Source organism: Pantherophis guttatus, chromosome 3, assembly GCF_059756535.1.
Source record: "Pantherophis guttatus breed Tessera chromosome 3, ASM5975653v1, whole genome shotgun sequence".
Lineage (NCBI taxonomy): Eukaryota > Metazoa > Chordata > Lepidosauria > Squamata > Colubridae > Pantherophis > Pantherophis guttatus.
The window spans coordinates 102,688,844-102,713,247 of record NC_142065.1 but is presented as its reverse complement, the minus strand read 5'-3'; the positions used below and the strand labels follow the sequence as shown (position 1 = coordinate 102,713,247).

The 24,404-nt window shown below is 37.8% G+C and overlaps 1 protein-coding gene across 5 annotated transcripts in view; it reads left to right on the top strand.

Moving 5' to 3' along the window:
* Positions 1–24,404, top strand: part of CACNA1E (calcium voltage-gated channel subunit alpha1 E) — a 453,280-nt gene that overhangs the window by 321,412 nt on the left and 107,464 nt on the right. For all 5 annotated transcript variants that reach the window (XR_015733193.1, XM_060690120.2, XM_034409672.3 and 2 more), the window contains exons 11-14: positions 15,588–15,703; positions 21,040–21,093; positions 23,052–23,138; positions 24,031–24,240. Coding sequence is in view for 4 of the 5 variants with exons in the window: in XM_060690120.2 (XP_060546103.2) it covers positions 15,588–15,703; positions 21,040–21,093; positions 23,052–23,138; positions 24,031–24,240 (467 nt within the window). In the remaining variant the exon portion in view is untranslated. The remainder of the gene's footprint in view (positions 1–15,587; positions 15,704–21,039; positions 21,094–23,051; positions 23,139–24,030; positions 24,241–24,404) is intronic.

Genomic DNA, 24,404 nt, shown 5'->3' with positions numbered 1-24,404 from the left:
AATTTATTGTTAATTAATTGTTAATTATTTCATTGTAGTAAAGTGTTTTATAATAAATAAAATAAAAATGGCCAGAGTAACATTCATTCATTCATGGATACATAAGACAAAAAGCAGTGAAGTTTATTTTAGGGGCTAATGCAAATAGCTAGGAACAAGTTAAGTTTTATTTGTGGTAAACACACAGTTTTAAACATGCTTTTACCATTCCAAATGGGTCTATTGCATCATAAAAATGAACGAATGTGAATAATTTTGTTTCTCATCTTATTTCATTGGCCCTAAGGGGATTCCAGGATATCCATCAGCAATCTTGCGCTAGCAGATATCCATATTCATTTGAAGCAACTACGCTCCAATTTGCCACTAGGGAAAATGAAATCAATGCCTTATCATTCTCTTTATCATCTTATTCTTGCCAGAATCCAAAGTCACAGAGTTTCCACAATAATATGATTTTTTTTGTATTGTTTGTGGTGGAATAGCCCAAAATTATGAATTAATTTCAAGAACACTTGCCAGAAAAGAGGCTAATGAGCATACAGTACTGCTTTTCTTCTGTCCTAATGGAATAAAGTTATGTCTCATTTGTTTTATCTTTGGACTTCTGGACTTTTAGTAATAATGGATTGACGACATCTCTAATCCGCTACCATTTTAATCATGTCAGCTTCCCATTTTCTCTTCAGCATTACTGTCTCTTATTCCTTCCACTTATTTCTGCTTTGTCTGGGTCCTTTGCTTTATTTTTGGGTGATGGCCACTTGGGTGCCACCAAAAAGAATGCAACGACAATGGAGAAGATGCAGATTAGCATTAATATTTCCATATATGTTAACCATATAAACGTTCAATTGAAATCCAAGTTATAATTCAAATAACATTATATTTTTATATAACAGACAGGAAGCAGCAGGTGAAGCTAAGCAGAATCACATCAGATACCTTTACAATTAGCACAGGAGCCCCACAAGGCTGTGAGCTCTCTCCACTTCTCTTCTCTCTATATACCAATGACTGCATCTCAAACGATCCATCTGTTAAACTACTGAAGTTCGTAGATGACACAACAGTGATCGGTCTTATTCGAGACAATGTTGAATCCGCATACAGATGGGAGGTTGAACAACTAGCCTCATGGTGTGACCAGAACAATCTGGAACTAAACACACTCAAAACCATAGAAATGGTGGTGGACTTTAGGAGAAACCCTCCCATACTACCACTTCTTACAATACTAGACATCACAGTATCAACAGTAGAGACCTTCAGATTTCTAGGTTCTATCATATCTCATGACCTAAAATGGACACCCAACATCAAAAACGTCATCAAAAAAGCAAAACAAAGAATGTTCTTTCTGTGCCAACTCAGAAAGCTCAAACTGCCCAAGGAGCTGCTGATACAGTTCTACAGAGGAATTATTGAGTTTGTCATCAGCACCTCTATAATTGTCTGGTTTGGTTCTGCAACCCAACAAGACAGACACAGAAAAAACAATTGCTACCAACCTGCCTTCCATTGAGGACCTGTATACTGCACGAGTCAAAAAGAGGGCTGTGAAAATATTTACAGACCCCTTGCATCCTGGACATAAACTGTTTCAACTCCTACCCTCCAAACAACGCTATAGAGCACTGCACACCAGAACAACTAGACACAAGAACATTTTTTCCCAAACGCCATCACTCTGCTAAACAAATAATTCCCTCAACACTGTCAAACTAGTTACTAAGTCTGCATTACTATTAATCTTCTCATCGTTCCTATCACCCATTTCCTCCCACTTATGACTGTATGACTGTAACTTTGTTGCTGGTATCCTTAAGAGTTATATTGACTGTTTTCCTATGACTATCATTAAGTGTTGCACCTTATGATTCTTGATGAATTTATCTCTTCTTTTATGTACACCGAGAGCGTATGCACCAAGACAAATTCCTTGTGTGTCCAATCACACTTGGCCAATAAAGAATTCTGTTCTATTCTATTCTATAAAATTATATCTCATCACTGAGGAACATATTTTCATCGTTTTGTCCAAAGAAAGCTTTTTTTTAATGTGATCACTTTTTTTAATTTGTTGAACCTTAATGCATAGTGTCTAGACAACATTATCTTCCACTTGTAATACAGCCATATTTTTCCTCTTTTTCTGACCTTATTCCTTTCATAAAAAGTGATTGATGAAGAAAAAGATATAAGTGAGCAGTGCTTTGTGCAAGAAATCTTCTTTCTAGAAACATGGTGGCTATTACTGTGGACATCCTTAAAACAGACTTGGGACTCCTCCTCCTGACCCTGTTAGCATCCATTCCTTTCATCCTTGAAACTAGTGAAAAATTTATTAGCAGAATTTGTGCTCTGTTAGCTGATTTTCTACTGTCTGAGTGATAAGGGTAGTACTCGGCACTTACAAAAGCCCTATATAATGTGTGATAGGGTAGGCTTGAGTGACTATGTGTTGTTATCTGGGATGGTGCCTTTAGCCACCTTTCAAACTATTTGAATGACAGGTTGCTGAGGCAGAGGCTATCCATGCTGGTAACCTCTCACTTGGAATATTTCAGAACAAAGGTGTAGCAGTGTTTGAGTAGAGCTTTAAACATACGTCTAGCACTTTTCTGGAAGACTACAAGTATTCCTCAATTTACAACCTTTCATTTAGTGACCGTTTAAAGTTACATCACTGGAAAAAGTGACTTATGACCATTTTTCATACTTGTGACTGTTGCAGCATCCCCACGGTGACGTGATTAACATTTGGACACTTGGCAACTGGCTCATATTTATGATGGTGCAGTGTCCTTGGATCATGTGATCACTTTTGCCACTTTCTCACAAGCAAAGTCAATGGGGAAGACAGATTCACTTTACAATCATGTAACTAACTTAACAACTGTAGTGATTCATTTGACAGCTTTGGCAAGGAAGGTTGTAAAATGGGGCAAAGCTCATGTAACAACTGTCTCACTTAGCATCAGAAAATTTGGGCTCAATTGCAATCATAAGTCGAGGACTACCTGTACTGAATAGGCATTTATAATATAGCTGTCCTGACAAGTTATATGTGTAGCTAGGCATCAACTGTGAAGTTCTTCTGGCAGGTCATTATCCAATTCATGGCTTCCTGCTTCTTTCATGCAACCTTCTGTTGAACTAAAAGGAAAACAGGCAGATTTTTTTTTTCAATATTGTTGAAAAAATAAATATTTTTTTCAATACAGCTCCCTTATATCACAAGTGCTGCAAAGGAATGACAGTGATGGCCGTAAATGGGCACAGGTAGTGGCATCAAGACATAGCTCAGTGCAATGTAATAGAGTATGCTAAATCCACCCTCCCAAAGTAGTAAAACCAATAGAAAATGCAGCCATATGAAACCCTTTGTCAGTAGAAGCAGCAGAAAATCTGTGATGCACTTGTTTGGAAGAGATGATTGACAGAACCTGGCTCACTTTGCTGATTTACATCTAATTTCTAAAACTGTTCTAAACTGAGCTAAGGAACCCATGTGCCCAGTCAAGCATTATGCAGGCATGCATATTGGCAGGAACCAAGCATCTGGCATTTCCAGCAGTCAAAACCCAAAGGGCCATGGAGAGCAGTCCCCAGCCATGGGATATGAAGGAGTATGCAGCCAATACCAGCTGTCAGATTTCAGCCCCTAACTTTAACATTTATCAATGAGGCATTGCAGAATGTTCATAGAACAAGAGTTATTTTAAGAGAACAGGGGAAAGACTACTTTAAAAGTGGAACAGCTAAGCATGCCTTTAAACTGCCTCTGGTAGGTTCAGGATGATTTGAAGGTGACACAATGAGGATATATGCCCTGTAAAATGTTTAATATCTTTGTGCTGGGGTTAGCAAATTCTCAGAATGAGCCCTTGGATTGGATACCTTCTCACACCTTCAAATAAGACTGACATTTGGAAAGTAGGGCACATGGCCTCCACATTTCCATTCTGTGAAGGTAGAAAGATACTCTTTTTAGCCTAACATCTGTAGATATGGCGGGGAGACTTGCTGAACAATACAGCAGGGAGCTATATCTCCGGAGACAAAATTAAAAACCACTTAATAGACAATAGATCTCCAACAAACCATTATGGAGATATTCAAATCTTTTTCTCTTATTTGCATGCATACACACATACACACATATGCCCACACACTGTTATAAATGTGTATGGGCTCAGCCTGCCTAATAAACTGCAATTCTTCTGGGAGCAGATGTACCAACTCCTTAGAACTCCTTTGGGGCAAGAAAGGTTACTGCTGGGCTCTCACAGGAGGGAGACATTTTCCTTATGAAAGAACATCGCTATTTGTTCTTCATAATCACGCCTCTTTCATCCTGCAATTAGAATTGTTGTGGGGGTGTGGAATGCAAAACAAACTTCCCCATGGTCTACTCTTCATGCTCTATGGATTTTTTTAATATATTAACCGCAGCATTGTGGCTGAAGTGTATAATGACAGAATCAACATGTGTTGTATATATACATATGCTACAAGCCTCCAATGGATTGTATAATTGCATTTTGTCTGTATGTGTCAGATCTTATACAATATATGTGGGGGGGGTATTTTTCTTCAGCATTAATTTAATACTATCTGCTTTTATTTCTAGAACAATTTAGTTCTAGGCATATAGTCAAGATTTCACCTTATTGGATAATAAGTAGCTCTTTCACATAAGTTCTCTCATGAGAAGTTAAATCTAGAAATAAGAAAAAGACTATCACTAAAGAAGGATAATATGGTTGAAATGCATATGTCACATCAGAAAGAAGGCAAAATAAGGTGTGCAGATATAGTATTGTAGAAACCCACATCACCCCTTATCAGAAAAATGTTTCTGGGCTCTGCCAAAAGATTATTTTTCAGAGTTAAAAGAAATGTAACCAGTCTGTCAGTTAGAAAAGGATTTGTTGCTTGATTCCCTGGAAAATAATCTGGAGGCTCCAGTGCTTCATATCAGTTATACTGTATATGGGGAGGCATGTCTCTCAATTGTGGGAAGACTTGACATATCTTTATATGCTTTGAGTGATATGTCAATCAAATGGTGGAAATATACATGGAAATGTATCCGACAAAAATGTAGATAACAAAATTAGGTGCAACTGCCAACTCTTTACTCACAAACAGGAGGAACAATGTCAGTTACCCAGTATGTAACTGAATGGTCTGGGAAAACTAATGCCAAGGACAATTGTTTCTTAACATCTTACTTCAAGCAGAGGATTGAGGCACCACTTAAGAAAACTACCTTTAAGTAAAGATCCTTAAACTGAGGAAGAAAGTGTGCTGTCTCTGACCAAGTTTAGGACTATAAAATTATATTTATTTCATTAATGTTATTATGTATTATATACATAATATAATACATATGTATTATATTATCTTTACATATGTATTATGTATAGTAACCATTTACTATTTTCCTGATAAATATTTTTCAACAAGATATATTGAACCAAAGGTACAACTAAGATCATGCATATTTCAAAAATAATTTGGGGAAATTTGTCAGATCTCATGGGACTCTCAGCTCAACAGCCTTCGGCTTTTCAATAAAGCATTCAAGTCTTCTTTCAGTCTTCTGTTGCTTTAATGGGATCCTTAAAACAGCTGCTTTGATTTCCATTTTACTGCAGAAGCCACCCAAAAGACTTCATATTTCATACCCAACAGAAGACTATGGTATGATACAGTTTACTCATGTTACCGTATCTTGGCTTGTGCATGCTCGTTACCTTTTCTTGTCTGGAAATACATATTGGTTGTTCAGACAACCAGTATATCGTAGAAGAGAGTGGGAGGTTTCTTTATCCGTTTCCTGCCATCTAGCGATCATCTGGATTTGTGTATTGCAGATACGATAGCACTAATGCTTGGGCCTTTGTAATGCCTGAAGCAGTTCTTTTGAATAATTTTCAAAATATATACAGACCTAATAATTATCTTATTGAACCCCTTATGCACTCAATTGGAGGTACAGTAAACAAAATGAAGTTAGGTGGTACAATGAGTGCTAACTTAATTCAATATGGTTAGTTTTGCTTTCTTGATCCCTAAGCCTTATCATTCATTGACTTCCTTTCTAAGTCCTTTAGCCAAGGGGGGATTTTTAGTCTATGCCCTTCTTTAAATCCTCCTAGTGTTGCCTCCCTGGTCCTCTGTTTTTTCTTTTTTTAAGATATCCTAGAGCTGTAGTGTCACAGTGGTTAGAATGCAGTACTGCATTCTACTTCTGCAGGCTACTTCTGCTGCCTGCCAGCTGCCTGCAATTTGGCAGTTCAAATCTCACCAGGCTCAAGATTGACTCAGTCTTCCATCCTTCTGAGGTTGGTAAAATGAGGACCCAGATTATTGGGTGCTCTGTAAACTGCTTAGAGAGGGCTGTAAAAGCACTGTGAAGTGGTATATGTTTTATGTTTTATTTGATTTGTATACCGCCCTACTCCCGAAGGACTCATATATAAGTATATAAGTCTACGTGCTAATGCTATCCAGGTTATTGTTTTCAAACTTCCAAACTCCTTCTACTCTAGTTTTTCCATTCCTTCTTTCTTAACAGATCTGCATTGCCTAATCTTTTTCTTAAAACTTCTGACATTTTTTAATGATGTATTCAGGACACATGGTTTCTTGGCAACTGCAGAACTGATTTGTTAATATAGCAGACTTTGAACTGATAGATAAAATTTTCAGCTGGAAAGTTGTAATGCCCTCCTGTGTTAGAGCTCAATACTTTTTCAGTATACCATTAGGCAAAATGGCAGAAAACGGATTGTCTATAGGCTATTGAATTCATAAAGGGGTTCTTAGCTCTGAGCCTTTTTCAGTATGTTCTGTGATCTATTACCGAATGATAGTACAAAAGAGGACAAAACATTAGACAAACTGAGCAAATATTAACTGTTTTGTACAGATGCAAAGCTATTATTATTTATTGTAAATTATGTAGAAATATATTTGATTGTTGTAGAAAATAATGTGCCAGATAACCAGTGTGCCTACTCTGCTTACCGAACTGGTGAAGTTTATGGGCAATTTAAAGACCTCTACAGTATTTATCCTTATTTATTTATTTTTAACCTTGGAATCAGATGCAGGCTAGATAGACTTCAAATCAGGAGCGCATAGGGCTGTCAGATGCACACTGCAAAAATATGTACGGTCATTAGACAGCAGTAAGCAATGAAAGAAAATCTCTATTTTGTCACCTGGTTTTGTATAGTTTTGTAGTCCAGGTCTAGTAGCTCAAGCTATGTGCATTTTTTCTGGGGCAAGAGCTATATTCTTGGCCTTGAAATGTCATACTCCAAATGTAGTTATGGGCTAATAAGATAAGTCAGGTACAGGGGCCAGGAAATAAAATAGATTTCATTTAATTAAAATTAAGTACAGGTAATATTATTAATATGTTAAATATTAAATGTTAATATTTAACATTTTATTAATTAATAAATTAATAAATTAATATTAACTTTTAATATTAATATGTTAATATTAAAAGTTATTATTAATAACTTTCCCCTTCTGTAATAAAATTGCAGTTTGATGGCAAATATTGAATTGACATTCAAATTAGGAGAAGGATTGGTTGTAGCCTGGTGCTTTTAACTTTTTAACTGAATAGCATTTTTGAGTCGTAGGCCAGCTGGTATTTGCTTTAGTAGAGCTGGAAACCCATAGTCATCACAGCCAAAACAACAGACTCCAGGCTTGTTTTGGGAATATATATTTTTTTTCCTTTTTATAGTTATAGACAGGATATTTGTAAAAGAGGAGGAGAATTTACTGCTTTTTCTTTTCTTTCAGCACCCAGCCAGGATGGATCCCACATGTTAAATTTAATTGATCATTTTTTCTTCTTTTTTTGCACCGTTTTTTTTTTTGTTGTTGTTGTTATTAGGGTTGAACGTATGATTTTGTTTTGTTTCATTTTGTTGGATGGTTTGACTGTTTTGTATTTTATTTTTATGATAAAATAATAAATAATATTAAAAAAATTATGGGATCATTCCTCTGCAATGTATCTAGCAGAGGTGGGTTTCAGCAGGTTCTGACCAGTTCTGGAGAACTGGTAGCAGAAATTTTGAGTAGTTTGGAGAACCGGTAATAAAAATTCTGACTGGCCCCGCCCCCATCTATTCTCTGCCTCCCAAGTCCTAGCTGATCGGGAAGAAATGGGGATTTTGCAGTAACCTTCCCCTGGATAAGGGAGGGAATTGAGATTTCACAGTATCCTTCCCCTGCCACCCCCACCAAACCACGCCCACAGAACCGGTAGTAAAAAAAATTGAAACCCACCACTTGTATCTAGGCATCTCAGATCCTGCATGCATTGTATAATCTCTTTTGATTTCCACATATTTTAATGGTTTATAACTATCACAACAATCAGTGCCTAGCTTTGTATTTGTTTTGTCAGATAAATCTGTTCCTATCATATACATAGTACAGATAAATACAATACAGATAAATAAATAGGAGCATGTTGAAGTTTCAGTTGCTTTAATAAGCAGCAGCATGTGCCTATTGGGTGCACCATAGTACACATATGTAACACAACTGGTTATACATCCAGACATTCCCAAGATGTTTATGGAATCCTGGTGTCTGTGTGTAATTTTGGTAAGAAAATGTTTTTACAGGGATTGTTTAAAATTGATATCAATTGTGTATGATATTTTAATCTTTTGTTTGCCACCTACAATTGCATTGGTTAGATTCAGTGGTGGGTTCCTCCCGGTTCCGCCGAGCCGGTAGCGGTGGCAATATGACGTCACTGAACCGGTTCTGCCCCCCTTCGCCCCCCCGCCCCCGCGTTATTCTTACCTTTTATTTGGCCCCACCCCCAATCTATTTCTGCCTCCTGAGTCCCAGCTGATGGCTAGAGGGAAAAAAACTGTTTAAATTCTTGCGGCGGGGCTTCAAAGGGCCGCCCTATAGCTGATCAGTGTTAAAAGAAAACAAATGAGTAGATCAGTGCCTGCAAAAATAAATGGGTAGATTGGTACAGCCTGGTAGACCAGTACCTCTGCTAAATCCTAAATAATTGTCACATGACCATCAAGCCATGCCCACAAAATAAGCCACACCCACAAAATAAGCCACGCCCACAGAACTGGTAAAAAAATTACAAGCCACCCCTGGTTAGATGGGCAATTGGGCATTCATATCAATGTGTTTACTCTATAATAAATTAATACATTTACCTAAAAAAAAAAAAAAACCCACCTGAGGTGGAACAAAAAGGACAAGGCAATCAAAATTAGTCTTTCCATTCAGTATGTTTCTCTGTTTTGATTCATATAAAGCTTTGTTTACAGATTCAAGTTCTCTTACTGTTGTCATGGCAACTCAAGCAGAAATATATATGTGTGCATATGTACACATATCTCTCCCAAGATGGAATGACCTCTTTTTCCTATTTATTTATCTGTATTGTAACTATATATGATGGGCATAGGCTTATCTGACAAAATAAATACAAAATTAAGCATTGAGTGTTGTGATAGTTATAAACCATTAAAACGTGTAGAAATAAAAAGAGATTATACAGTGTATGCAGGATCTGAAATGCCTAGATACATTGCAGAGGAATGAGTCCCATAGGTTTTGAAGGCAAGATAGACAAGGTTGTAATTGAGCCCCACATACCCTTGAAGAATATATCTTCAAGGGTAGCAGCTTGTGGAGTACATTTCTTAGAGGTGATTAAGACATGAGTGACTCATACCTCCTAATCTAGAAATGTGTTTGCAACTACTATACAATGTGTACTTAGGTGAGGGCCTCTTCCTTGAGCAGAAACCATGAGTTCCAGAAAACTCCAGATTGTGCTCCAACTTTGCCTGAGGGAGTCACCTCATCCAGAATTAACAGTGCAAAATCATTAGCCCTAAAATTCATAGCCATCCACAGCATTGTCCAGGTTGAGCTGAAGCCTGTCAGACTTGCAAGCTTCCAGGCCCTGGAAAAGCATTTCAATCATGTGGATAGCAATAGCATTGGCACTTAGACTTATATATTGCTTCATACTGCTTTATAGCCCTCTCTAAGAGGTTCACAGAGTCAACATATTGCCACCAAAAATCTGGGTCCTCATAAAACAAACAAAAACATAGCTGAAGTATATGGAATAACTATGCATATGTAGCACATGCCAACTGGAGGAAGTTTTCATTGTTGGGTAATATTGGGAAGGGCTAGAATTTCAGTCAGGGGAACCACCAATCACAGCATTTAGAATATTGGGTATTTAACTGTACGGGCCCATTTTAGGTACATGTTAAGTGTACAATTGTGCAAGTGGCAAAGATTTCTTGATGGTCTGCAATAGGAGTAGAGCACAGCAAAGCAGCTCTGTTGAACGTGGCTAAAGGTTGATGTTTAAGAGCTACATGACAAACTGCAAATTAACCAGTCACTCAACCCTGTAGGAATTCACTGGAGAGTTCTCAAGAATTCTAATTTGAAAGTTCTATTTCTTTTTAAACAAAATATGAATGTGAATAACTCAGTGAATACGTTGATACATTCACAATATGTACATAAGAATAATGTAGAACAAATGCGGAAAAGGGCAGTCATAAATACTGAGAAGTTGGAGCCTTTTCCTACAAGTGAAGTCTAAATATGTGGGCCCTTTTGAAGTAGGAAGAAGGACAGGTGATTAAATACTACTTGTGATTTATATGACTACACCCACTGTAGATCTGGTATTTCCAGCATGATATTTATGGACCCTAATGTGATCATGGATATTCACTGGGTGCTTCTTCCACTCTTTTTTTTTAAAGACCAAAAGTTGAGCTACTGCAAAGAAAGCACCATATTTCATAATCACCTTTATTTCTAAGCATGCCTGTAAATTGAATGTTCTTCCCACTACAGTACATATGTTGATTATACATCTCTTGGTTTTCTTTTACAACTTTTTACTTTTCATTGGGAAAATATGAAGGCCTTGACTTTGTCAAACAGATGTCTACTACTGCCTCTGACAAGTTCTCACTGAACAGCTTATTGTTCTTGAGATAGGATATACCTTTTCTATTACTGACAAGAAAATATACCTCTCTATAAAAGTGTGTGGGTTAAGCAAAATGCTATCTATGTGAACATGGATTAATTTGTGTCATGCTTTATCATGAAGCTGCATTTGTAACACAGTTTCATAAACATGAATCAATCTGCTTTCCTATCTCTTGTCAAATCAGTGTGATCCTGGCATCATCTCCAGTTTCTGTTCTTTGTATTTGTCTTCACTGCAGAAGACACATTTAGAAAGCTGACATCTAAATGGATTGTTTACCAAAACCTGAAAACACAGTATGAAAGTTAAATTTTCTTATATTAGATGAGAATATAAGAATTTCTTATATTTTGACATATTAGCCAATTTTACATCAGGAAAAAGAACTATTATGGTAGATCTGGTTGACATATTTTTAATTTTAAATGCATATAGAAGTCTCATAAAGGAAAACTGACTTATTCCTATCTGCCTCTAGGCTGTTTTCGACAACCTTAGTTTACTGATTTCTCTTTCCTAGTCAGGTGGGCATGCTTCTGCACAAACCACTGCTTTGTAAAGGTGGTTTTTCAAGAAGCCACAGGACTTTCTGGTTTTTCTTTGAAGACGTTTCACTTGAAGAAGCTTCTTGGATGAGAAGCGAAACATCTTCAAGGAAAAACCAGAAAGTCCAGTTGCCTCTTGAAAAAGCACCTTTGGGACAACCATGGCTTGGATGACTGAGAATCTCTATAGACACTGCGTTGTAATCACATTTGTTTTTATTTCTTAAGAATGCCTATTCTTATATTAAGAATGCATGGGTTAATGTGAAATGCAGAAATATAAAAATAAATTCTGAAGGCTGGTGCCTTACATTATAACTTGCTAACTTCCGATTTATTATTATTTTAAAAGTACCTGAATATTGTTATAAGAGTATAAAAACAGGCAAAATATAAGGAAAATATCTCTGGTACCATGTTTCCTCTCCTCAGCACTGGTGCAGTTCTATTTTATCTTGTTATGGTCTATCTTTAAAATATATATATCAAATGATCAATATTGATCAACATCTAATTTTAAGATCTATGTCTTTCCTTAATATTATTTATTTCTTAAAACATGGTTTTTAGATCACCGATAAAACAAGAAGCCTTCTCAATGAAGGTTATAAATTATATACAACATCAGTAGTATACAAATTGTTATAAAACATAATGAAAGTCCAATAGTAGAGCCCAAAGCAAATGTAAACATGAAAACCAAACATGCAGTTTTCCAATCAGTCTATCATATCTACCGCACAACCTTTGGTGATAGATATATTTCTAGTAGTGTATCAATTTCTGTGGATAGATGGGTGATCAAAATTATCCTGGTTTATTTGGGAAGGAATAGCAAAACAGTGTCTGTGATATAATGGCATGTTTCCTGATATATTAATAAGTATTGCAACCTGCAGCTATCTTTATTTTATTTATTTATTTGTTCAATAAAATATCTTTGTTACAGGTTTTTTTATCATATAAACATGAATTTGTTCCTGCCAGAGGGACTCTAATTTTCATAGATCCTTCCTAGCACAGATATCCTGGCATGTTACAGGTAGTCTTTGACTTACTGCAGCAGGGATGGAAAATTTCTTATTAAATGGTGTGGTCGTTAAATGAGGCATCATGTGAGTGTTTCCGATTTTATGACATTAAGAAAATCACCATGATTGTTAAGCGAGACATCATAGGACTGGCACTTATGACCTTTCCTACCAATTTCCAATTTTGCTTGTTGGAAATGGCTAGGAAGATCACAAATGATGATTAAATGATTGTGGGATACTGCAATTGTCATAAATGCATGACAGTTACCAAGTTCCCAAATCATAGTCACATGACTGCAGGGATGCTGCAACAGTTGTAACAGTTGTAACAGTTGTAAATGAGAGGACTGTACATAAATCACTTTCAGCACTGTTGTAACTTCAAACCATCGTCAAACAAATAGTCAAGGACTACCTATATTAGTGTAGTGTAGTGGTCTCCTATCCAATAATCTGATCAAATTCACACCTTGCTAGTGGATTATCCTTGGGCTACTTGACATACCTTTAAACTGAAGCTATGGCTGTGGGCATTGGCAGTACTATCCTTCTGCAGAGGTGGATCTATACAAACTCTAACTTTTATTGGAACCTATCTGAGTGATACTAGAACTGTACAACAAGAGATTATGACCCAGAATATTCTAATTGTATTTGTGCCAACAGTGTTTTATTTCGTACTTCTGATCGTTTCTATGTTGGAATGTTAGCTTTCGGAGATGTAATGAGGAAAAATTTCCACAGTATTGAGTGGACTCCCTAGAGCTTAATTCATGCAAGGATTGTGTTTACCCAGGAGATTAGAGTATTACTAGAGGGACCTTGCTAGTGTTCCTGCATTTTCTTCAATCTTTTCTTCACCTACCCTTTTCACACCTTCAGCAGATCCTGAGACTATATAGCAAAGCTGTGCCAATGTATATTTCTTTTGAATAATGCATCCACGCCCCCAGCCTATCAACAACATTTCAGTTGTAGGAGAGACAGAAAATAATTTGTTTATGAAAGCTAATGCATAAGGAATGTGTAGAATCATAACTGCCTATTGAAGAGGCACTGTTTGAGCAGTGGGCAATAGCAATAGCCTTCTTTTCTGAATTATGTACAGGATCTACTTTTTATCTGCTACAGTCTGTCAAATCCTCTGGCTCATAAACTATGTTTTTCTGCTTTCAAGCATGCCATACAAAATCCTCTACTTTTCTCTTACAAAGGTAAGAGGAAAGAAAGCTATCATTCTCTCAATTGCATAATCCATAAAGTTGTATTAGGAACACAACACTCAACAAAGACTGAGGATGATTTAAAAGGATGATATTAAAAACATTTAATAACTTCAACAAGGAGCAGTTTTAGAAGCTAAGTTCAGCCTGTAGATAGCTCAAGATCAGGGGTGAAATCCAGCAGGTTCTGACAGGTTCTGGAGAACAGGTAGCAGAAATTTTGAGCAGTTCATAGAACCAGCAAATACCACCTCTGGCTGGCCCCAGAGTGGGGTGGAAATGGAGATTTTGCAATATCCTTCCCCAGGAGTGGGAAGGGAATGGGGATTTTGCAGTATCCTTCCTCTGGAGTGGGGTGGGAATGGAGATTTTGCAGTATCTTTCCCTGCCATGCCCACCAAGCCATGTCCATCAAGCCACACCACGCCCACCAAGCCACGCCCACAGAATCGGTAATAAAAACATTTGGATTTCACCACTGCTCAAGATATACTTGGGAAGAAGTTGGAGGGTGTCAAGTAAGTTCACCAGCAACAGTATTCCAAAATTTATGATTATGGGCTATCAAATTAGGGTTGATTTTTAGTGACCACGTAGACAGGGCTTTTTTGGAATGACCTGTCCCCAACCACTTCCTCTACTTTTGTAATTCAGATTGCAAAATTAGAGGATATATATTTAGTACATAGTTCCCTGTTTATTATCTTGAGAGTGAGAAGTAGTTTATACAGTATGTTGGCAGTGACATATAGATTAGTTCATAGAGAAAACCAACAGTCTGCTGACCATTCTCTAGGTGTAGTTTACTCAAATGGTCACTCACAATTGGTTAGAGAAGAAGGAATAGGTCCTTTTTCCCTTTGAATTTGATCCATTAATTTGTAATTATTGGACTACTGGTTTATGGATATCTCTTTTTAGCTGTGATGCTTAGTGGGTAACTGTGGACAAGGAAATGCTGTTTTAGGACAGCAGATACTGCTTTAAAAAAGTATAAAATGGCTTGTACTCAAGAATAGTCTATCCTCCCATTGGAGAGGATTCTCATTTTTCCTGGATTATCTGTTCTAGATTTGCTGTCACAAGAAGACTTTGATAGTTTCAACATACATGTCTGATATTTTTTAGCAACTGACACCCATTTGCTGTTTCCTCCTCAAATTACTTTTGGGATTTAGAAAAATAGACACAGATGCAACAGATGCATGCAAATAAATATGTAGAGCATGGGAGATGATGCATACTATCTATCTACTCTATCTATCTATCTATCTATCTATCTATCTATCTATCATCTATGTATCCATCCATCCAATCATCCATCCATCCATCCATCCATCTATCATTTTTTGCAAGGACCCAGTGGAATCAGAGAATGGAAAGAAAAGGCATACAACTATTGGCCAGCTTGAAATGGTAGCAAGAAAGCTCTGATTGTCTGCCATTTTTCTCTCTGCATTTGGCTGGAAGGATTGACATGGATTGGCTGCTAATTCTTTATGAAATGTGAAACATATAGACAAAGTTCTAATCTCTTGGTTTCTGAATAGCTCTGCAATTTCTAGTGCAGCTCAAATCAAACTTACGGTATTTTAAAGAGATGATGAAAGTAGCTGGTGAAAATCCTCCATTCTGTTAGCCACTTAAAACAGCCCTTTTCCTTCCTGACCTGACTATGTCAGAATACAGTCCAAACTGATCAGTTCTTGGCCTTTCCTTTTTACAGAGAATTTGCCAAAGAGAGAGAGCGAGTGGAAAATCGCCGGGCTTTCATGAAGCTGAGGAGACAGCAGCAGATTGAGCGGGAGCTGAATGGCTACCGGGCCTGGATAGACAAAGCAGGTAATACAAGTTGTGCTGAAGCAATTCCAAGGCCAATTAAATCAGCGGAGCTGTTGAGCTCCTCCCTCAGAGAACCACTAGAAACATTACTGGAAAAGATACCTGTCCTAGTCTTTGCACCAATACTGTTGGCGAGACAATGAAATTACTTTTTCCTATGTTCAGTCTTGTTCCATTTGTTTCTAAAAATATGCTTTCTTTTTTTTAAGTTCCTTTTCATAAAGTTTTATTGTTATCTTATTTGTAAATGAAGTGTTCTGCTGCACACCTCTTGTGTAGGTGTGAGCATCTGGTGAGTTTTTTTTTTTAAATTTGCTAAAATATTCCATGCTGTTTTTTAAAAGGCATATATTTTTTTTAGCTTAAACGGGTTAGGAATCTACATAGGACCATCACAGTGCCCTTATAAATCCCAGTAGAATGTATTCCTTGTTCCTACACAACAATATAGATGAATAATGTCATATAACATTGTTGTGATGTCATAAGAGAGCTGGGGAGAAAGTTGTTTCATGAAAAATAAGTGAAATTGACACAGTAGTTCAAGGAGAGACCTTTTTACTTAAAAAAGCAACTAGAGTGTATTCAAATAATTTTGCTGATGATTTCTCTGAATTATTTTTGTTTGTGATTACTGTTTTGGTTGCCACAATGTAAAAAAGATGTTGAGACTCTAGAAAGAGTGCAGATTCTGGTGGATCCACTGTTACCTCATCAAAATAGGGGAATTCCTGTTCCATATTTGATGCTATTTACCATTTATGTAAAGTTGCTTTGGAGAATCATACATGAGTTTGAAGAAACTCATGCATTTTTGGAGCATACACTGATGATACTGAGCAGTTCTTCTGTGGGTGTCAGAACTCCGAGGCAGGCAGCTTCCTCAAAGAACAATTTTATTGGATATATCATATTGGCACAAATTGGTGAAAACTGATTCTGAAAATTCCCGCGGTTTTCACCTGATTAAAAAGTGAAAGTTCCCCTTTTCCCAACAATCAGTCACATTGTCCAATCAAGGTCACCTGGTAACCGGACTTCTCTCTGCAGCCACATGTTGGAATGTCCTTGGTTCTCACAGAAAACTATTTTGTTTTGGCTACAAAACCCGCATCTAACTATGTTCCTCCTCCCTATCCTAACTTTGCATTGTGGAAACCCTGAAGCCTTCAAAATGGCCCCAGCCAGGTTTGCTTCAGAGTTGACAGTGGCTTCAGGATTGGACACCTCAAAACTTCTTGCATATCTTCAGGTTATAAGAGATTGTCTCTACCCCATCCCATCAGGTCTCGCAGAAAGGGCATGTTTCAAGAACTGATTATTAGATTATCATCAGTCAGGACCAGGGAAACAATGCATTTTCAGTATCTGCCTTCTGGAACACCACGAATTGATTTGCCCCAACCCTTCTGGCTTTTCTCTAAGAAAAGGGATGAGATGAAAGGTTTATTCCTGGTAGCCATTTTATGTTTTATGTGTTTTATTTAATTCCATTGTTTATTGCACTGATTTTTTTATTGAATTAGCCACCCAGAATCACATATATGAGATAGGCACCCATATAACTCCAGGAAATAAATGGATGGATGGATGGATGGATGGATGGATGGATGGATGAATACAATTTGAAACTGAATTTGGAAAAGATATAATTGCTAAATCCAAAGACGTGACTTCAGGATTTAGAATATCTGCTTGTTCTGAATAAGATTGCATTTCTTATGAAAAAAGAAGTTTGTAATCTGGGACTCTACCTGGATATGTCATGGCTGTTGGACTATTCAGTCAACATGTCTGACTTAACTTTAATTTCATTAATATATAGGAAAACCCATCTTCCAAAAACACCAAAAAAAAAAACAGGGTACAGAAGGATATTAGTGATAACACCTCTAAAAATAAATTAATTAAAAACAGAAATAAAGACAGATGGTTACTTATTTATTTATTTTTATCCCAGTATTATTTTTTATATAAATAATTCAGGGAAGCAAACATACTCTTTCCTCCTATTTTCTCCACAATCACAACCCTGTGCAGTGGGTTGGGCTGAGATTGACTGACCCAAAGTCACCCATCCAGCTTTCATGTTTATGGTGGGAGTAGAACTCACAGTCTCCCCATTTCTGGGCTGTTGTCTTAACCGCTAAACCAAACTGGCACACATTTATACACAGGAAGATTCAGTGCCCTTAATCAGCATGAGTCAAACTCAATGTCTTGTAATAACAATTGCAATAGTGCAAAACTTGCTACATTCCTGGAAATTTCAATAGCAAAGTCAGCAAGTATAAAGTAGATATGCTTTAACATAATTTTGAACTTCAATTTCAAATGAAATTTCATAGTGTATAGGAGTAGAGTTATGAGTTTTACAAATTATCTTACCTGGAAGAGAGTGACATAAGGAGCAATTATACAAGGTTAGATTATATTTTCTTTGCAGAGCAGCTGTTGAAGATAGTTTCAACATTACAGCTGGCCCTGAAATTGGTTGAACAGGTAGGGAATGACATCTCTCAGGATAGCTCCATCACTACCATGCTGAAATATCTATATTAGTTGCTGGTTGTTTTCCAAGCACAATTCAAAGTGTTCATTTCAGTACATTTAATATTGACTGCCAAATTTGATTATTCTATGATGGAGGCCTATTTGTGGACAAACTGCACCATCTTCATTATGATCCAAAATCTTATTTTAGAGAATTAGGCTGCCATTTTAATGTTTATATTTCTAAAGATGTTTATTTGTAAAATAGAAAGCAATAACTGAAACTGATACTGGCAAAATAGCTGGGAATTGTTTTCTGTCAAGCACAATTAGCCCATTAAATGATATTTTGCCAGTTAGATATTTCTTATTAGAGACATGTTTTGAACGGAGCAAAGGTATTTGACATTACATCAGGGGTCTCAAACTACGGCCTGCTGGCCGCATATGGCCCGCTGAAGCCATTAATCCAGCCCGCGCAGGATTATGAAGCTGCCCCGCCCTATTGCCCCACCCACTTGCTGGCCCCTACCCTTTGGCCAAGCACAAGACTTACCTTCGCGAGCCCCATGGGCTGGAATTGGAAGGTAAGGCCAACATTTTTGGCCTGCAGAGTGCTTCTGGAGGCAGGGAAGATGAAAAATGGGACATGTGGATGCCCTGGGAGGCCAAAAACGGGCCTGTTTTAGCCTAGTTTTGGCCTGAAAAGTCTTCTGGAGGTGGGGAGGTAAAAAACAGAACATGTGGACATCCCAGGAGGCCAAAAATCGGCCCTTTTTAGCCTATTTTTTGACTGCAGAGTGCTTCCCCTGCCTCCAGTAGCACTCGGCAGGCCAAAAACAGGGCACACTGAGGCCTCCTGAGGTCCGCATGCCCCATTTTTGACCTCCCCTGTCTTCAGAAGGTAGACAGAGAGAGAAAGAGAGGGAAAGGGAGGGAGAGGGAGGGAGGGAAAGAGAGAGAGAGAGAGAAGACACAGAGAGAGACATAGAGAGAGGCGGGAAAGAGAGAGAGACAGACAGACAAGAGACAGAGGGAGACAAAGAAAGACAGACAGAAAATGAGAGAGAGAGTCAGAGAGGGGGAGGTAAAGAGAGAGAGAGAGACAGAGAGACAGAGACTTGTTGATTGTAAGTTCCTTGGGCAGAGAAAAATTGCTGCAAAACTGAGTTTCCTGAAGTGGACCACTAGACTCCTAAACAACTGAAAAAATGATCTTGTAAAAAGAAGTCAACCAAAAGAGCAACATGTGAACAAAAGCAAATAAAACACCCCCAGGAGCAAAACCAATTAAAGTTTAATTTGTGTGCATTGTTTAATGGACTGCTAAATTGACCATGCCCACCTAGTCACATGACCACCTAGCCATGCCCCCCAGCTGGTCCACACCCCCAAGACTCTGAGGGACTGTGAATTGGCCCCCTATTTAAATAGTTTGAGGATCTCTGCATTACATCTTTGAATCCACTGACTCATTGATTTACTGTACTTCTACATAAGTTGGTTTCATAAAAGTTTTCTTTACTTTGATCTCACAGTTATAAATCATACTATTATTGTTCAGGGATGAAGGGGTTAATTTATTCAAAAACTGGCTAATCTGTTGTCCCCACCCCCATCCCTGACACAAGGAAACAAACAAACAAAAGTGAGCAGAGCAATCCCTTCCAATGAATGGTATTCTTATGCTTTGTTCAGCAAGGAAAAAAGAGCTGACATAAAATAATTTTAAGCAGACAGTGAAAGAGAAAATGTTAAGAGTTTGTTATCATGTCCCATTCCTCTTTCTGTACCTGAAAAAGATAGATTGTTGAAATATATTTTTCTTCTTCTTCTTACGAGTGCAGAAACCACTTTTTTTTTAATCAATTGATCCATTGGTTGCAACAGGAATTCTAGTTTATAGTCTGGGGACTTTAACCACTACCCCAAACTAGGCCGAAACATCTCATAACCATTGGACCAAACCAGACCAAAACATAATTTGCAGTTTCAGCTATTGAAATCAGAATCGTGCTTTATGTATATTAGTAATTGCTAATTTTTAAAACTCTGTGAACCATTTTGAACCAGGCTGTTTTCCTTACCAAGTCCCCCAAAGTATGTGTTTTCAGAAATTTTGCATAGGGTTATGCTATGGAATGACATTCCTTTCGTACTCTAACTGTACAATTGTACAATAATTGTATTTTGTGCCTCCAATATTTTCATGCTCTTATTACCAATGAAACTATTATTTATATTTTGTTTTGGAAGCCACTTTAAAGTTTCTGATGTTAGAACTCAAGGCAAAAAGATATAGCTCTAAGCTTTAAGCTTTCTTCTCCCTTGATTGTGATGCTTCAGCCTAAGAGAGCAATAGCAATAGCACTTTTAGACTGATATACTACTTCACAGTGTTTTTACAGCCCTCTCTAAGCAATTTTACAAAATCAGCATATTGCCCCCAACAATCTCGGTCCTCATTTTACCCACTTCGGAAGGATGGAAGGCTGAGTCAATCTTGAGCCTGTTGAGATTCGGCCTGCCAAATTGCAGACAGCCAGAGTCAGCAGAAATAGCCTGCAGTACTGCATTCTAACCACTGCTTAGAAACCCTTTGAAAAAGACTAAATTTTTGATTCTTTAAAGCTGTCCTTGGAACCTTAGATGTTTAAATTGTTCCATTGGAATAATTTTATTTTAAGCTTATTTTGTGCTGCTTTATTTTCTTACCTCCCCCCTTTGTATTAATCCTCTTCCCCCTATTTCAATGGATATGAGAACTGAGAACTGTTTGCTTCACTAAAGTTCAAGAAAGCTAGGCAACTGAATAACTAAATCAATTATAAATCTTTCTCTAGAGGAAGTAATGCTGGCTGAAGAGAACAAAAATTCTGGCACATCAGCCTTAGAAGGTAAGGCTCCTTCTCTCTCATAAAATAACTATTCACTTCTCTAATTGATTCACAGTACAGTTGCTGTCACAGTCGTACGTCAGTAACTCCTTATGCACAGCCCATGCATGTTTGTCAGTAGAAGATGGGGTGAAACTGCCTCCATGCCACACATCCAGGTTTTTCTACCTTTCTGTCTATTTATGGAGACAGCCAAAAGTGGAGAAAGAAGGGGATTTGCAATGGAAAAGCAGCAGGGCATGAATCTGTGTCTTCTATAAGTTGTTTTTTCTTTGTGATTGTTCCCCAATTGTGCTACTTGATCAGGTAAGAGGAATAAAAAAGTCTAGCAGCCAGGAAAGCATCACATGGCAGGTTTGTCAAGTGATCCAGGTGCTGGCATACTCAAACATCCCAGATACAGAAATTTGGGTCCGTTCAACCTATTAATAAGCAAGAGTAGCATAGGGTTTCCATATCAGATGATAATTCCACAACCTTTACAAATCTGTAAAGCTGAAAGATGGAATAAGATCATAAGCACAGTTGTGGTTTCATTTTGTGACTGCCTTGCATAGCAACCAAATCTCTGGTCTCAATTATGGTAGCTAAATGAAAACTACCTGAATATGGAAAAGAAAAAAAATCTTGAATAAATACATAGAGAAAATAGTTAAAATAGAACTAACAAAGCAAGATACTGTATGCAATGGTGACTTTGTTTTTTAAGAGCGAATTAATATGTGTCCATACAGGATCTAACTGATTGGTTTTTCCATTATTTTTGTAAGGAGTCCATTGAAAGGCTAAAAAGTGAGCCTATATCAATCCAGTATGAAGTATGACAGTTTTTTCCAACAAAACAAAGTGCTATCTTCTTGGCAACACTCCAAGTTCAATAAATCTAACACTTTTCTTAGACAAATGTATTCCAAGTTTTCAGTATATAGTTGAGTATCTTTAAGCCATATTTCTCTTTGAAAAATGTTATTAATAATACTTTGGATATCAGACCATACAGAGTAATTGTAGAATAAACCCAAATTATAAATATCCTCTCAGCTTTAGTTTATCTATAGTTGATGTCAGCCATAACAAATATACAAGCACACATATACATATCAGTAGTGGGTTTGACTTACCTTTGCTACTGGATTGGAACTGTGAGCGTGCTCGTGCATGCGCTCGCTTTACTCCCGCATGGCGCTTCTGTGCATGCGTAGAACTTTCTGTGTCCGTGATGATGTCCAGGTGGGTGGGTGGAGCCTCCCAGCGCCGCCGCTGCCAGTTCGCCTGAATCGGGGCAAACCAGTAGAAACCCACTACTGATAGATATCCCCTGTCCTGATCATCATGCTCCCCAGATTATGGCTTGGCAGTAAATCACAGATCTCTGAATACTTCATTATTTTATTCCACTCTTCAGCTGGATTTTAGAAGACTCAGATATGAGTCAGCTCGATTAGAAATTGTACTGAGACATGGATAATGTTGTCTCAGTGAACAATGATAACAGGGTTTTACAGCCCTGGGGCCATGTCTTCCACCTCCTCCCCTTCCAAATGAATGGATACATGGTACAACACTTAATGGTTTTGGAAGTAAGCAATTCTTGTATGCTTACATAGCATTCATCTCTGCCCTGGGAACAACTGGTTCCTAGTTTAACCCTCATAGTGATCTAGAAATTATATCTAAAGCAAAATGTCCAACTTTAATTTTAGGAGATATATAACAAAGAATTCATACACTAAAATAATAAAAGTATATGGAGTTAAGTGATATGTATTATATCATAAGGCAAGGTATAGTGTATATACCCAGTGAAATGCCTACCATTATTGGCTCTTATTATAATGTACCTCCAGGAATAATTGAGTTTCTGCTCAGTTATTATAAAGTCAAAGTTAGGAACTGCCCACTGTTACTTCATAACAGAGGTAATATTTACTGATGTGCTTTTTCTTCTCCTTTTTTAGTACTTAGGAGAGCAACTATTAAAAGGAACCGGACAGAAGCCATGAATCGTGATTCTAGTGATGAGCGTGTGGATATCTCGTCTGTGGGTAAGATGAAACTAACAATGTATGTCCTTCAGCTAGTTAAGGTACTTCATTCTACTACAGTATAATATTTGTCCCAAATCATGAAACAGCCACATTCAAACAGAAGTGAAGAAACAGATCAGACCTATAGTACCATATTTTTCAGAGTATAAGATGTACCTTTTTCCCCCCTAAAAGGGGGTGAAAATTTGAGTGTGTCTTATACACCGAATGTAGCCCCTCCCACCCACTGCCCCCCACCCTTTGGCCTCTGCCTCCCAGCAATTTACCTCCCTGCAGCAAGCAGCAAGAAGAAACAGCCCATTTCAGCTTCAGCACAGCCTAATTAGCACAAATTGATTGTCCCCGACTCTCAGCTGTTTCAGGCTGAAGGGACTACCATTTCCTATTGCTGTGCGGGCCTCTTCTGCTTGCTGCAAGGAGGCAAATTGCTGGGAGCAGATTTTTTTTCTTGTGCTAATCGAGCTTTGCTGAAAACAAAATGAAAGTAAAGCAGGCTGTTTGCTGTTTGCTGCAATGAGGCAAAATCGCTGGGAGGCAGAAGCAGATTTCTTTTTCTTGTTTTCCTCACCAAAAAAGGTAGGTGCGTCTTATAGTCCGGTGCATCTTATACTCCAAAAAATACAGTAAGTAAAGTGGACAATTGTATATTTGCTATACTACAGCTGCTATACAGTCAACTGGAGATGCTACACTTGTACCTTTTTCCATTGTTGCTCCCTGTAAAGTTTTGTGACAGAAGGTAGGAAGAAAATTTTCCAAACTGGTAAGGAAAGGCCTCATGATGGAAGAGACAATGACAGAATAACTGTAAGCTTTTTAATAATTAAAGCCTATAGTGAATTCTACTAGCTCTCAGCACTTCTTATCTCTCTTCTTCATTCCATTGTAGGAACCCCACTTGCTCGATCCAGCATCAAAAGTGCAAAATTGGATGGGGCCTCATACTTCCGACACAAGGAACGCCTCCTACGGATCTCTGTTCGTCACATGGTGAAATCCCAGGTGTTCTATTGGCTTGTCCTGGGCATAGTGGCCCTCAACACTGCTTGTGTGGCTATCGTCCATCACAAACAGCCTGGGTGGCTTACACACCTGCTAAGTAAGTGATGGAGTTCTGTGTTGTTCATGCAACATTCTTGCAACCGATTTGAAGCAGAGAACAAGAAACGGTAACCTAGAACCAACTGCATTTTAAGTAAAAGTGTCTCACCTCCACACAGAGACTGAATTTTGGTGATTGTGGAGCATAAGCATATTGTGACA